We start from the raw sequence: 16,725 nt of genomic DNA on the forward strand, positions 1-16,725 counted from the left end.
AGTGACAGTGATGACTAATCTCACCGACACCCGTCATGACATCAGTTTGATATAGATGAGGACGTTGCACTTTCACATGACCAACTTTTTGTATTTATCAGCCAGTATAAGCAGCACACAACAACTAATATATATATATATATATATATATACACGCTGTTCACATTAGCTGCCAGAGTTTTTCTTTATCATGCTTTATATTGCCTCGCTATTGTAAAAAACTTGCTGACTTTGCCTGAGCGTCTTGCTATGCAACCCACACACACACGCACATGCACACACACACAAGCTGCTCTAATGTATTTAATGATAAAGAAGAAACTAGAGAAAGGTGAAGTGTTTTTCCACTGTGAAGGCCAAAGTGGAGTCAGTGGCTACTGCAACTCCATCATGCTTTATGATATACTGTTGAGTTTAACTACTGGAATGCTTTTGAAGTGAGTGGTAATGAGCAGAGTTATGTGTGTGCATGCGTGTGTGTGTGTGTGTGTGTGTGTGTGTGTGTGTGTGCGTGCGTGTGCAGACGTGCCAGAATAAGTTGCACGGGTTTGACATGTTCACTCGGGCATCATACGTCAGTCATTGTGTCTGGCCTTGTTGAGTGTTTTCACTAAAGCGTGCACTATTCATCACCATAAAAACCCATAACCAGAGGAATTCTGGACATTTGATGTCCAAAAAGTTATTTTTATAAACATGCTTATGAAACTTTTTCCCGAAACTCTGTCGGGAAAAAAGATGGAGAAGCCGAAGCAGGACTCTCCATCTTTCCTCCATAAGTCACTGTAGATACACTGGACATAAATTCTCACCTCCAGCCGTTATGCTGCAAATTCAGTAGATTCCCTAGCGACAGAGATAAATTCATCACAGAGGACCAGAGTTAAAGCAAGTGTCATGAGTGCAAGGGCTATAGAGACACTTGATAAAAAATTAAGACGGCATTTATCATTGGGGCTGTTACATATTATAGTTAGTTAATACCCGGTTATTGAAAAGAGTGGATACTAATTTTATTATTAGGGCTGTGAAATGATTAAAATTTTTAATCAAATTAATCACAGGTTTCTATGGATTAATTATGATTAATCACATTACCGATTTTTTCGGGAATATTTTTGTGAAAACAAGATTTATGACATTTAACTTTTCTTTTGTGCTGCAACTCAGCAGTTCTTCAGCAGTTATCATTGCTTTTCCATATGGAACATTAATATAATCTTCATCCTAAACAGAATTCGGGCTCCTTAGCCATTGTGTGGTTGAATAAAACTTTTTTTTTTAAAATTAAACAGAAATTATTTGAGCTTCTTAGCCATAGGATGGTTGACATTTTTTATATTTTTTGTCACACAACCATTAACCACACCATGATACAATCTAATGCCTCTAAAGGCCATCTTAGCTACTCGATCTTTAGCCAGTTGGTAAGGCAAACTAACTTGTTCAAATTCTCTGACAGTAAAGCTGACCGCTTCTTTTGCACAATGTGTCCGGCGAGTGACGCCAGGTTCACACCGGACGCGGAAGCGACGCCGAAGCGTGGCGTAAGCGCTAATCCCTGGCGCGCCGGCGCTTGGCTGGTCGCGGAAAAAATAGACTCGACGTCGAAACGATCGCTTCACGGCGCTAGGCAGCCGCGGCACAACGCTACGCTTCAGCATCCGGTGTGTTCAGCGCTGTGGTTTAACATGGGAGTGGATGGGAGCCAGAGGATTGGCGCTGCGCTTACGCCTCGCTTCGGCGTCGCTTCCGCGTCCGGTGTGAACCCGGCGTTAGAGCGGCAACTAGTGCAGAGGCGGCGGAATTGGAAGGTCCTTCTGCGCATGCGTTAAATGCGTTAAAAAAAAAAAAAACGAATTAATCCTGTAATTTAATCATAACGCGTTAACGCGTTATTTTTCACAGCTCTATTTATTATCTAATGACAAACCTTCCATCTTTCATCTCATCACTCATTTACTTGTTACCAGGGCACATCCTTAGATGAGTTCAGAACCGTTATGTTCACGTGAACCTTGGCGGGACTGCAAGTTTCATTGCATTCTGAGGTTTTATAGCCCTCTTTTTTATGACTAGATCTTTTAAAATGTACTATTGCTTTCTTGTACCGTATTTGATTCTAGTCAGAATGTTGTTTACCTTTTTTTCATAGATTTTTTAGAAAAAATGAAACTTGTCTCTCAACTTTAGTTTCTATAGTTTAAGAAATCTCAGGTCAAGTGCAGCAATAAATCGGTGTGGATTCAAAAGGTAAACAATTAATCATTTGTGAGCAAATAAAAAAAACTACAACAACAGCAGCATAGATACTAACATAATTTTTACTTGGTTTCAGTCATATCCAAAATCTCCATTACCATGGACTAGTTTTATCGATCTCCCATTCACCAACATGGAGAAGACAGGGTTTATGGGGCGATCCAGAAGATTTGGCTTCACTTCACTTCATCTTTTCATGCACCGGTATTCCAGTGTGACCTCAGACTAAAACTTGCACTTACTTACTAATTTTGGTGTAAAAGAGAACAGGCTCCTATTTACTATGAGGTTAGAATAAGTATTGAACACAAGTTAGTCAACACAACCAGTGTTTTCCTCTTTATTTCATTCTGCCAACAATGTGTGAATTTAGCATTAGTGACATAATCTCCTCGGACCTAACAGTGAACCAAGGATCTATCCGTAAACAGCAGTAGCACATACAGTAGTGTGTGTGTGCGTGTGTGTGGGTGTGTGTCTGTATCTGCTTTGCTTTAACTGTTTTGTAAAACTTGTTTTTGCAAAACTCGAAATGTTACACGTTTCTCTTGGTAATGACTCTGCACTCATTCCACTCAGGAACTACTGTCACTCAAAGGGGGGGGGGACTTGAAATTTAACACAGGAGGGGGGCGGGGCACTTGTTTCCAACCACATCTTATTCCTATAATTGATATTTAACAGGGGTGAGAGAGTGCAGCGCTGTCGGCTGGTTCACACCCTCTGTTTTCTTTCAGCACTCATTTCTCCACGTCCTCCTCACACCTCGTCTCGCTGCTGTTATTCTCCAGCCAGAAACACTCACCACCTCATGCACACACTCATGTTATAAAAACCCAAAACTAACATGAAGGTGATTTGAACCTGAGGCTGAAATGTGGCTTGTTTCTAGGTACAGATGCTTGTGCTAATCTGTTGGGTTTTGATTCCTGTCATGAAATCCTGTTACTCCCACTATATTAAAAAACTACAAATCCAGTGATGCCAAAGCTTCTTTGACCGCAGTCACAAGACAGTCCACAGTTCAGGGACTTTAATTGTTCAGGTAACAATTAATTGCCTTTTTGTAAAAACTTTTATAATTGTTTGCTCTTATTTACACTGACTAATCCTATTGATTTATTTGCATGAATTTATCTTTTATATCATTACACTTTCTCTGCTACGGTTCCACTGTTAAAAAAAGCGCTATATACAGTGCCTTGCATAAGTATTCACCCCCTTTGGACTTTTCTACATTTTGTCATGGTATAACCACAGATTAAAATTTATTTCATCGTGAGTTTATGTAATGGACCAACACAAAATAGTGCATCATTTGGAAGTGGGGGGAAATATTACATGGATTTCACAATTATTTACAAATAAAAATCTGAAAAGTGTTGAGTGCATATGTATTCACCCCCTTTACTGTGAAACCCATAACAAAGATCCGGTGCGACCAATTGCATTCACAAGTCACATTTGCAAGTCACATAATTAGTAAATAGGGTCCACCTGTCTGCAATTTAATCTCAGTATAAATACACCTGTTCTGTGACGGACTCAGAGTTTGTTGGAGATCATTACTGAACAAACAGCATCATGAAGACCAAGGAGCTCACCAAACAGGTCAGGGATAAAGTTGTGGAGAAATATGAAGCAGGGTTAGGTTATAAAAAAATATCCAGAGCTTTGAACGTCTCTCTGAGCACCATAAAATCCATCACAAGAAAATGGAAAGAATATGGCACAACCGCAAACCTACCAAGAGGAGGCCGTCCACCCAAACTGAAGAGTCGGACAAGGAGAACATTAATCAGAGAAGCAACCAGGAGGCCCATGGTTACTCTGGAGGAGTTGCAGAGATCCACAGCTGAGGTGGGAGAATCTGTCCACAGGACAACTATTAGTCGTCTACTCCACAAATCTGGCCTTTATGGAAGAGTGGCAAGAAGAAAGCCATTGTTGAAAGGGATCCATAAAAAATCCCGTTTGGAGTTTGCCAGAAGCCATGTGGGAGACACAGCAAACATGTGGAAGAAGGTGCTCTGGTCAGATGAGACCAAAATTGAACTTTTTGGCCTCAATGCAAAACGCTATGTGTGGCGAAAACCCAACACTGCCCATCACCCTGAGCACACCATCCCAACAGTGAAACATGGTGGTGGTAGCATCATGCTGTGGGGATGCTTCTCTTCAGCAGGTACAGGGAAACTGGTCAGAATAGAGGGAAAGATGGATGGAGCCAAATACAGGGAAATCCTTGAAGAAAATCTGATGCAGTCTGCAAAAGACTTGAGACTGGGGCGGAGGTTCATCTTCCAGCAGGACAATGACCCTAAACATACAGCCAGAGCTACAAAGGAATGGTTTGGATTAAAGAATGTTAATGTCTTAAAATGGCCCAGTCAAAGCCCAGACCTCAATCCAATAGAGAATCTATGGCAAGACTTGAAGATTGCGGTTCACAGACGGTCTCCATCCAATCTGACTGAGCTTCATCTTTTTTGCCAAGAAGAATGGACAAACCTTTCCATCTCTAGATGTGCAAAGCTGGTAGAGACATACCCCAAAAGACTTGCAGCTGTAATTGCAGCGAAAGGGGGTTCTACCAAGTATTGACACAGGGGGGTGAATACTTATGCACCCAACAGATGTCAACTTTTTTGTTCTCATTATTGTTTGTGTCACAATAAAATTTATTTTGCACCTCCAAAGTACTATGCATGTTTTGTTGATCAAACGGGAAAAAGTTTATTTAAGTCTATTTGAATTCCAGTTAGTAACAGTACATAATGGGAAAAAGTCCAAGGGGGGTGAATACTTATGCAAGGCACTGTAAATAAAGTTTATTATTATATGGTAAATGCACTGGTGTTCTAGTCTTATCAACCACTTTAAGCACTTTACAGTTGCATTCACCCATTCAAACACGCTGGCACATTGCCTCTGGAGCAATTTTGGGTTCAGTGTCACTTCAGAATGTGGACCGGGGCTGCCGGGGGTCAAACCACCATCTGGTCAGTGCCCGCTGTTCCCTCTGAGCCACAGGCCCGCATGAAGCAGCAATTGCACAGTGTCAAGACAAAGTCAGTGGACTCTTCGGAATTGCTTAGTTTTCTTTATTAGTTGGTCATAAAAATGCTATTTAGCTTTAGGGAATAACGTGAATCCTAGGTCATGTGACCCCATGTTGACAGCAGTTAATAAAAGCGTGAAATCTGAGAATACGATGTGACTGACCTAACACAGCTCTCCTGATTTCACCCGCAGGGTGTCGGACACAAGGATTTTGTGTTTTGTTTGCTCGCTCGGGCATCCTCAATATTTGTTTGGACTATACATGTTTGGCAGCCTTGTCTGATTGTTTGACGTCAGTGTGTCTTGGACCAGAGGGTGTGAACTTTAGCACTTGCCTCAGGCTGACAAACAAATCCAGGGGGTCATTTTCCAGGTGTCTACATCAAAGCAGAGTGACGGCACGCGGCGCTGTGAGTTATGCACCGGACAAGTTTATTTCTGCACTTAAAAAAAACGGAAATATTTGTTAGATGACGCATAGGAGCTGGCAGCCAATAGGAGCGGGCGTGTGTCCAGCTGTAAATGGGCTGTGTTTCTCTGTAAACAGGCCAACAGGAAGTATGAGTGTTGTGTGGTTGTTTGTAAAGCATGGGAATGTTGTAGTCAGATGGTTGGTATCAGGCTGAATCATCTGCATAAATAGAAAACATACAAACATTGCTACACTGTACACTCACCAGTCACATCCATAAATGTAAGCATGACTTGGGTGGACATAACCTGTAGTGATATAGATCTAGGACAAGGACATTGTTTTAGCCCTTTTTCATTGGTTTGTTTGTTTGTTTGGTTGAAAGCAGGATACAGGATTTTTTTCTGCTTTATAAAAAATTGTGGGTTAGGCAATTTTTTGGACATTGTCACAGTTTTGAGAGGGAATAATTCATGGTCTTGGTCATATTTCACAAAATGCTGCACATTATTATGTTCTTACGAAGGAAAAATTAAGTACATTTATCATGAATCTGCATCTGCACCAAAATGCAATGGATTCTTTCCGGCCCCCATCCCTCCACCAAGTGTAGTGGAAATCAGTTCAGTCGCTTTTTCTTCTTACATACTTTTTACATTCCGCATTAGTGGTTCCTCTGCGCTCCAGGGGCTGTGATGACCTTTAATGGTTTGTCTAGTTTGGCGTCAGTGACCTCTGTGAATCATCCTTCACTACGTGCCCACACATGCACACACACTCTTATCACTGTTTTAGTCATCGGCACGGATACAACGAGCCGCTCTGTTTGGTGGTCAGCATTTTTTTCAGTGTAAGAGTCACACAGCCACACACACAGAAATAACTCATTCCTATGTTGATGGAAAATGAGTCTGATCGCTTTGAAATTTAATTTGATTGATTTAATTTGTTGTCATTTGTGTTTTTACATATCACAGTCATCATACACACACATACATACACGGGCACACACACACACACACACACATACACACACATATACTGTATGTGTGAGATAAATTCTTTGTCTGGTGTGTTTTGAACTGAAAAAAGCATGTATGTTTACTGAAAGTGGACAAATATATAAACATTATCATGCAAATGCAGTTCAAAAACAGCTAAAGAAAAACAAACAGAAGTTAAGGTAATAAATAAATAGTGAACAGAACAGTTACACCACAGCATTATGGGAATTCTTAAGTGGCTGGCTTTACAGTAAGTCAGTGATGGACGTGTCAGAGCAGCAGAGACATTCTTTAGATGTTGTGTCATTTCAAGTTCTTTTTAGTTTATTTGGAGAGAGCTCCACAAATTGTATTATTTTATTTTAGTAATAGGACAGATTGTTTTCGTTGCCAAAGACAGTTTCTCAATGCACTGGTGACAGAATGTTTAGTCACATTAGACCCCATGCAATCAATTTACAAGTGTTTATTTTGACAAATTGCACAATAACTATATATACTGTATATAGTGAATGAAAAACGCAATTTTAAAGACATTTTTCAAGAGTTCTTCCTCAAATTATACCAAATCCTTCAACCAGTTTTTGTATGATCCTGCTAACTAACAGAAAAACATAGATTGTGTACATGTAGAGAGTCTTATCACACTTATGTTGTCGGCCTAACTGCATGAAAATCCACCTACAGAGACTTGAAACCTGCTGGAGATGGAGGAATGATCATAGTGACAAATGGTCAGTGGCTCAGTTAGACATATAACTTATTTAATAATTCAAATCCTCTTTTTTATAATTTTTTTTAACTTGGCTTTGGATAGCTCATGAACATGAGAAGTATCGCAGTAACAGATCTTTCACATTGATCCTCTGCTGAGCAGCTGTCATGTAATAGTGCTTAACTAAGGAAAACTGACTCTCTATCGGTTGCTCTTGTGTTTGTGTGGCCCTTCAGTGGTGAACCAGGAGGGACAGCCTCTGATCGAGGGGAAGCTGAAGGAGAAGCAGGTCCGTTGGAAGTTCATCAAGCGCTGGAAAACCCGCTACTTCACCCTGGCAGGGAACCAGCTCCTCTTCCGCAGAGGCAAATCAGTAAGTAGCCAATGAGAGAGCAGCCTCCTCACACACCTACTCACACACAGACACACACGCACAGCGTCTCCGCCTTCTCCTTCATAAAATCCTCAGTAACATCTAAATGTTGGGAGTCATTTGAAACGTGATGACATTCTGTATGAAACTGTGGAAATCCCAGGTCCTGATAAGCTCAACTCTCCCTCGGTAGCGTCCGGGAAATCTGGTTGTTAGGAGTGAGGACTCGCGGGGCCGAAGCAATGACGCAGCAACAACATGAGTCACTCTCACTCTGTGTAACTCAAAGCAGACACAATTACGCACAAGTAGCAAACCCAGACTGAGGATCTGCCTCTCACAGAATGTGTGAGCGATAGAGAGACTTAATACTCTCCTCTTCCAGTTTGATACAGCACACCTCCACTCTCAGGTTGAACAGAGGCTCAAGCAGAGATTTATAGAGCAATTTATCGGGGAAGTGTGGTTCATCGAAAACAGGGAGCGAACACAGCAGGATTGAATATACACCTGGGGTCAGAGGTTTGAAAAAGTTTGCTCTTGAGATCAGGTCAAGTTTTATTTCAACAAGCTGATAAAAGGAGAACGTTTTCAGTTAGGAAAATCGGACTGACAGCCGTCGTCTACAAGCGTGGGTCAGTGTCGAGCTCCCAAAAACGAGAGGGTTATCACAGAAGAATATCTGGAACAGGGAAATGTTCTCCAGTGGTGGTTGAGTAGAGTCGAGCCCCCTCTGGAAACTGGAAACAATAGCCACTGTGCTCTCATCCAAACGGTAATGGTTTCCTCTCCCTTTTTTCTTTTTTTTTTTACAGCACCCACATTTTGGAAAGGTTTAGCCTCTTTGTTCTCGCAGCTCAGTTTGTGTGTTGCCGTTGTGAAAGACCCTTTTCCCAACTGACGAGTGAGATTAACAACCATAAAATGTGTCGTTTCCTCTGTATCGGATGATGGAGGTTTGAAACCTTCCCAGAGTCCACACAGAGCAGGGACGTGCATCTCCCTCTGATTATTTCACATGAGCACATATATATCTGATTGCTTGCCGAGCCGCATTATGCCCTCCGCAGAACTATGCATGTTCTCTCTAATTGGGTCCAGACAGACGGCGGTGCCAAACTGCATCCAGGCCTCCGCTTCCATTTGGGGAGTCGATTTGTTCCCCAAGTGAATTTGAGACTTTTATGAGAGACCCTGTTTATATCAAAGAGAGAATAGCATTCAGTACCTTTCTCACGGTTGTCCCCGCTCAAAGAGTAATGGAAAACAAACATACAAACACCCACTATCAAAAGTTAAAAGACTACCAACGTCAGAACACAACCACAAAGACATGCGAAAACGGCAGGGGGTCATGGGGGGGGGGGGGGGGGGGGGGGTCCTTCCTTTTACTGTACGTCTATGCCAAGAGACAATTTTCTTTAATCTACACATGTCTGGACCCAGATGAGAAAAGAAAAAATGGTGGATGGGTTCATCAATTTAGAAAAAAAAACTCTATAAAGCTATAAAAGTTTTTAAATGTTGCTGAAGTCAAGACATTTTGAATCATTATGAGAAAAAATATATGTTATACTAGGGCTACGTTGTAGCACTTGCGGGCCCGAGCACCCGCACGTTGAAGCCTGTTGCGGTCGGTGGAGAGAGCGATCGATGACCAAGCGCACATCATCGATCGAGCATGCACTTCTCCACGTTAAATGCGTTTTGCGCTCTGCGGCAGTAGGTTTGCCAGTAGGTGGCGCCATCACTATTATTACGCACAGACATATATATCTGTTCATGTAGGCGCTCTGATGTAGCGTGAGCAATTTTGTGTCAATTGGACAATGTTAACACAACTTAATTTTCACACTGATCAGTAGGTGGCGCTATGACCCTGAACTAATATTTATATGTGGAGCTGTTCAGAATAGTATTGTGATCATAGGTCAGTAGTTTGGAGCCGGTTGGATAATGCAGAGTGGATTAACAAAGTACTTCCTGTTTCATGGATAATCAGTAGGTGGCGCTATGACACTGAGGAAATGTTGACACATAGAGCTGTTCAGGCTTGTACTCTTATCATGTGACAGAAGTTTGGTAGTGATAGGACAATGCACAGTGGACTTATGAAAACATCGTGTCCTTTGGCGAAGGATGATCCTTCGCCGCACCTCAATGTTTACACGGTTTGAGGAAACGTCACAATTCTGACCATGATCTAATGACTTGACTGATCTGATTTGAGCTGTATATTGTAAATCAGCCAGGAGCAGTTCATCAAAGTATAAAACATGTCACTTCCTGTAGCCACCAGGGGGCGCTGTAATTTCAAGTCATAATTTCTGTGTAGATGTCATCAGGATGGCACCCTTGTCTTACATGTCTAGTTTGGACTCGATTGGACAATGTATGTCCGAGATACAGAACCTCGTGTTTTGATGGCGTTTAATCAAACTCAAGACGCCACGCCACGGTCACACGGTGTGACGAAAGGTCAATCTCTTAATCACTTTTTATCTCCATCTTGTTGTGATGGCACTGATCTTAATTTGAAGTTAATCTGATGAAAGCCCTGGGACAAGTGCATCAAGTAAAAATCTGGAATATGGAAAAAAAATGGCCACTTAATCCAAAATGGCGGCCTCCCTGTTTGGTCAAGCATACCTATCCAAGATATTTTTTTGTTTGTTATGAAACGACACATGTCCCGATAGATTTGTATAAATGTCGGCCATCGTAGTGCCGGGGTTGCCCTATAGGGGGCGCTGGTCAGTTTTTTTGCCACGCCCATTTCTTAAAACCATATGAATATCTTCAGGGGGGGGCTGTTGTTACACACATGTAGTTTGAGAGAGATAGAATCATGAACACTGAAGTTACAGCAATTTCGTGTTTCACGGCGAGTTGATGAACTTTAATGCCACGCCATTCATATGGCGTTTGACGAAAAGTCACGGTAATCTTATGTCTTCATTGTCAATGTCTTGGGACCCATTTGATACAGTTTGACATGGTTGAGGTCAGTGGATGAGGAGAAATTCATCCAAGTGTAAGACAAGCAAAAAACAAGACATTTCCTGTTGCCACCAGGGGGCGCTGCGGTTTTAAGTCATCATTTATGCATAGATGTCATCAGGCGGGGACTATTGTCTTACATGTCTAGTTTGGACTTGATTGGAACATGTATGTCCGAGATACAGATGCCCGTGTTTTGATGGCGTGTAACCAATTTTTAACGCCATGCCACGGTCACACGGTGTGATAAAAAAAAAATCCCTCAATCATTTTTTATCTCCATCTTGTTGTGATGACACTCATCTGAATTTGAAGTTGATCTGATGAAAGCCCTGGGACAAGTACGTAAAAGTAAAAATGTGGGATATTGCCAAAATGGCCACTAAAAGCAAAATGGCGGACTTCCTGTTGCGTTTTTCATAATGCTCCATGAGACTTTTTTTCATGACTGGTCACGATACACCTATATCCAGATTTTGATGAAAATCCGTTATGTGGAAACCTAGGGGCTGGTTCCAGGGGGCGCTGTAGAGCCATTTTGCCACGCCCAATTCCAATTACTCCAGAATACTAAAATATCCGCAGACCTTGAATTTCCTGCAAAGTTTCATAACTTTTTGAGCATGTCTAGACCCTGAAAAAGCCCCCCAAAGGGAAATAATAATAATAATAACTAGGGCTACGTTGTAGCACTAACGGGCCCGAGCACAGGCAATTTCAAGTCTGTTGCGGTCGGGGAAGAGAGAGCGATCGATGACCAAGCGCACGTCTCTGCCTTGCTTGCGTTTTAAGCTCTGCAGCAAGAATAAACGCTTCACTTCCTGTAGCCAGCAGGTGGCGCTAGGATTTTAAGTCATGGTGTCTTTGTAGATGTCATCAGGTCGCGACTCTTGTCTTACATGTCTAGTTTGGAGTTGATTGGACCAAATATGTCCAAGATACAGACGCTCGTGTTTTGATGGCGTGTGATCAGACTTTGACTCCACGCCATGGTAAGAGTTTAGTGTTTTCCTATTTTGTAACAGGTAAAAATAGCAGTTAAATGTCAACAGTTGTCTTTATTGTCGTTCTATTATTTAATAAATGCAACAAACTATAGTTTTTATATATATTGTATGTCTATATATATATATATAACTTTATAACCTGTGTTATCAAATATGTTGTGCGGCACCAGACAGCTTTAAATTGGGGGAAGAGTGGTCGAGCACAGGCAATTTCAAGTCTGTTGCGGTCGGGGGAGAGAGAACGATCGATGACCAAGCGCATGTCTCTGCCTTGCGTGCGTTTTAAGCTCTGCAGCAACAATGAACGCTTCACTTCCTGTAGCCAGTGGCGCTAGGATTTTAAGTCATGATGTCTGTGTAGATGTCATCAGGTCGCGACCCTTGTCTTACATGTCTAGTTTGGAGTTGATTGGACCAAATATGTCCAAGATACAGACACTCGTGTTTTGATGGCGTGTGATCAGACTTTGACTCCACGCCATGGTCAGAGTTTGGTGTTTTCCTATTTTGTAACAGGTAAAAATAGCAGTTAAATGTCAACAGTTGTCTTTATTGTCGTTCTATTATTTAATAAATGCAACAAACTATAGTTTTTATATATATATATATAACTTTATAACCTGTGTTATCAATAATGTTGTGCGGCACCAGACAGCTTTAAATTGGGGGAAGAGTGGTCAAGCACAGGCAATTTCAAGTCTGTTGCGGTCGGGGAAGAGAGAACGATCGATGACCAAGCGCATGTCTCTGCCTTGCGTGCGTTTTAAGCTCTGCAGCAACAATAAACGCTTCACTTCCTGTAGCCAGCAGGTGGCGCTAGGATTTTAAGTCATGATGTCTTTGTAGATGTCATCAGGTCGCGACCCTTGTCTTACATGTCTAGTTTGGAGTTGATTGGACCAAATATGTCCAAGATACAGACACTCGTGTTTTGATGGCGTGTGATCAGACTTTGACTCCACGCCATGGTTAGAGTTTGGTGTTTTCCTATTTTGTAACAGGTAAAAATAGCAGTTAAATGTCAACAGTTGTCTTTATTGTCGTTCTATTATTTAATAAATGCAACAAACTATAGTTTTTATATATATTGTATGACTATATATATATATATATATATATATATATATATATATATATATATATATATATATATATATATATATATATATATATATAACTTTATAACCTGTGTTATCAAATATGTTGTGTGGCACCAGACAGCTTTAAATTGGGGGAAGAGTGGTCGAGCACAGGCAATTTCAAGTCTGTTGCGGTCGGGGGAGAGAGAACGATCGATGACCAAGCGCATGTCTCTGCCTTGCGTGCGTTTTAAGCTCTGCAGCAACAATAAACGCTTCACTTCCTGTAGCCAGTGGCGCTAGGATTTTAAGTCATGATGTCTTTGTAGATGTCATCAGGTCGCGACCCTTGTCTTACATGTCTAGTTTGGAGTTGATTGGACCAAATATGTCCAAGATACAGACACTCGTGTTTTGATGGCGTGTGATCAGACTTTGACTCCACGCCATGGTCAGAGTTTGGTGTTTTCCTATTTTGTAACAGGTAAAAATAGCAGTTAAATGTCAACAGTTGTCTTTATTGTCGTTCTATTATTTAATAAATGCAACAAACTATAGTTTTTATATATATTGCATGACTATATATATATATATATATATATATATATAACTTTATAACCTGTGTTATCAAATATGTTGTGCGGCAACAGACAGCTTTAAATTGGGGGAAGAGTGGAGGAAATAGTAAAGGTTGCCTACCCCTGCCTTAGGTGACACAATTTGTGCCTTGGTCAAACCATGATCCTACACTGCCCTCTAGTGACTTAATATTGCGGTACAAGTAGGTTGTGCCGGCAATATAAAGCCACTAGAGGTCAGTATAAGACCATGAAACACATACATGGTTGAAATGAAAACAGGTCTTTTCATTTTGCACATCAAGATTTTAAGCCTCACCACGGTCACACGGATTGATGAAAAGTTTAAATTTTGATAACTTTAGATCTTCATCTTGTTTTGTAGAGTCTCATCTAATTTTTAAGTTGATCTGATGAAAGCTCTCCGAGTAGTACATAAAAACATAACACGTCTTAAAAACAAGACATTTCCTGTTGCCACCAGGGGGCGCTGTGATTGTAAGTCACAATTTCTGCAGTGATGTCTTCTGGTCGCGACTCTTGTCGTATGTGTCTAGTTTGGACTCAATTGGACAAACTATGTCTGAAATATGGAAGCTTGTGTTTTGATGGCGTTTCATCAAACTTTAACGCCACACCACGGTCAGACGGTTTTGCTAAAACGTAATCCTTCAATAACTTTAGATCTCCAATTTGTTGTGATGACGATCGTCTAAATTTGAAGTTGATCTGATGAAAGCTGTACGACAAGTACATCAAAGAAAAAATATGGAATATGACCAAAATGGCCAATAAAGTCAAACTGGCGGGCTTCCTGTTGCGTTATTCATAATGCACTGATGGACTTTTTTGTGCATCTAGTCATGATACAAAATAGTCTTTGTTTTTTTTGAAGATCGGTGAATGCTAAATGAGGGGCTTTTCCGTAGGTGGCGCTCTTGAGCCATTTTGCCACGCCCTTTTCAAAATACTCCAGAATACGTAAATTTTCGCCGCCTTTGAATTTACTGCAAACTCCTACAACTTTTTGAGCACATTAAAGCCCTCAAAAAGCCAATTCATTTAAGCTAAGAAAAATAATAATAATAATAATAATAATAATCATTTCAATTTCAATAGGGCCTCCCACCGATTTCGGTGCTCGGGCCCTAATAATAACTAGGGCTACGTTGTAGCACTTGCGGGCCCGAGCACCCGCACGTTGAAGCCTGTTGCGGTCGGTGGAGAGAGCGATCGATGACCAAGCGCACATCATCGATCGAGCATGCACTTCTCCACGTTAAATGCGTTTTGCGCTCTGCGGCAGTAGGTTTGCCAGTAGGTGGCGCCATCACTATTATTACGCACAGACATATATATCTGTTCATGTAGGCGCTCTGATGTAGCGTGAGCAATTTTGTGTCAATCGGACAATGTTAACACAACTTAATTTTCACACTGATCAGTAGGTGGCGCTCTGACCCTGAACTAATATTTATATGTGGAGCTGTTCAGATCAGTATTGTGATCATAGGTCAGTAGTTTGGAGCCGGTTGGATAATGCAGAGTGGATTAACAAAGTACTTCCTGTTTCCTGGCGAATCAGTAGGTGGCGCTATGACAATGAGGAAATATTGACACATAGAGCTGTTCAGGCTTGTACTCTTATCATGTGACAGAAGTTTGGTAGTGATAGGACAATGCACAGTGGACTTATGATAACATCGTGTCCTTTGGCGAAGGAAAATCCTTCGCCGCACATCAATGTTTACACGGTTTGAGGAAACGTCACAATTCTGACCATGATCTAATGACTTGACTGATCTGATTTGAGCTGTATATTGTAAGTCAGCCAGGAGCAGTTCATCAAAGTATAAAACATGTCACTTCCTGTAGCCACCAGGGGGCGCTGTAATTTCAAGTCATAATTTCTGTGTAGATGTCATCAGGATGGCACCCTTGTCTTACATGTCTAGTTTGGACTCGATTGGACAATGTATGTCCGAGATACAGAACCTCGTGTTTTGATGGCGTTTAATCAAACTCAAGACGCCACGCCACGGTCACACGGTGTGACGAAAGGTCAATCTCTTAATCACTTTTTATCTCCATCTTGTTGTGATGGCACTGATCTTAATTTGAAGTTAATCTGATGAAAGCCCTGGGACAAGTGCATCAAGTAAAAATGTGGAATATGGAAAAAAAATGGCCACTTAATCCAAAATGGCGGCCTCCCTGTTTGGTCAAGCATACCTATCCAAGATATTTTTTTGTTTGTTATGAAACGACACATGTCCCGATAGATTTGTATAAATGTCGGCCATCGTAGTGCCGGGGTTGCCCTATAGGGGGCGCTGGTCAGTTTTTTTGCCACGCCCATTTCTTAAAACCATATGAATATCATCAGGGGGGGGCTGTTGTTACACACATGTAGTTTGAGAGAGATAGAATCATGAACACTGAAGTTACAGCAATTTCGTGTTTCACGGCGAGTTGATGAACTTTAATGCCACGCCATTCATATGGCGTTTGACGAAAAGTCACGGTAATCTTATGTCTTCATTGTCAATGTCTTGGGACCCATTTGATACAGTTTGACATGGTTGAGGTCAGTGGATGAGGAGAAATTCATCCAAGTGTAAGACAAGCAAAAAACAAGACATTTCCTGTTGCCACCAGGGGGCGCTGCGGTTTTAAGTCATCATTTATGCATAGATGTCATCAGGCGGGGACTATTGTTTTACATGTCTAGTTTGGACTTGATTGGAACATGTATGTCCGAGATACAGATGCCCGTGTTTTGATGGCGTGTAACCAATTTTTAACGCCATGCCACGGTCACACGGTGTGATAAAAAAATATCCCTCAATCATTTTTTATCTCCATCTTGTTGTGATGACACTCATCTGAATTTGAAGTTGATCTGATGAAAGCCCTGGGACAAGTACGTAAAAGTAAAAATGTGGGATATTGCCAAAATGGCCACTAAAAGCAAAATGGCGGACTTCCTGTTGCGTTTTTCATAATGCTCCATGAGACTTTTTTTCATGACTGGTCACGATACACCTATATCCAGATTTTGATGAAAATCCGTTATGTGGAAACCTAGGGGCTGGTTCCAGGGGGCGCTGTAGAGCCATTTTGCCACGCCCAATTCCAATTACTCCAGAATACTAAAATATCCGCAGACCTTGAATTTCCTGCAAAGTTTCATAACTTTTTGAGCATGTCTAGACCCTGAAAAAGCCCCCCA

At 41.4% G+C, this 16,725-nt stretch overlaps 1 protein-coding gene across 1 annotated transcript in view; it reads left to right on the forward strand.

Moving 5' to 3' along the window:
- veph1 (ventricular zone expressed PH domain-containing 1) overlaps positions 1 to 16,725 on the forward strand; it is an 84,693-nt gene that overhangs the window by 60,513 nt on the left and 7,455 nt on the right. The window contains exon 13 of the mRNA XM_053422993.1: positions 7,693 to 7,829. Within this exon, the coding sequence (XP_053278968.1) occupies positions 7,693 to 7,829 (137 nt within the window). The remainder of the gene's footprint in view (positions 1 to 7,692; positions 7,830 to 16,725) is intronic.

The sequence above is a fragment of the Pleuronectes platessa genome, chromosome 5 (assembly GCF_947347685.1).
Source record: "Pleuronectes platessa chromosome 5, fPlePla1.1, whole genome shotgun sequence".
NCBI lineage: Eukaryota > Metazoa > Chordata > Actinopteri > Pleuronectiformes > Pleuronectidae > Pleuronectes > Pleuronectes platessa.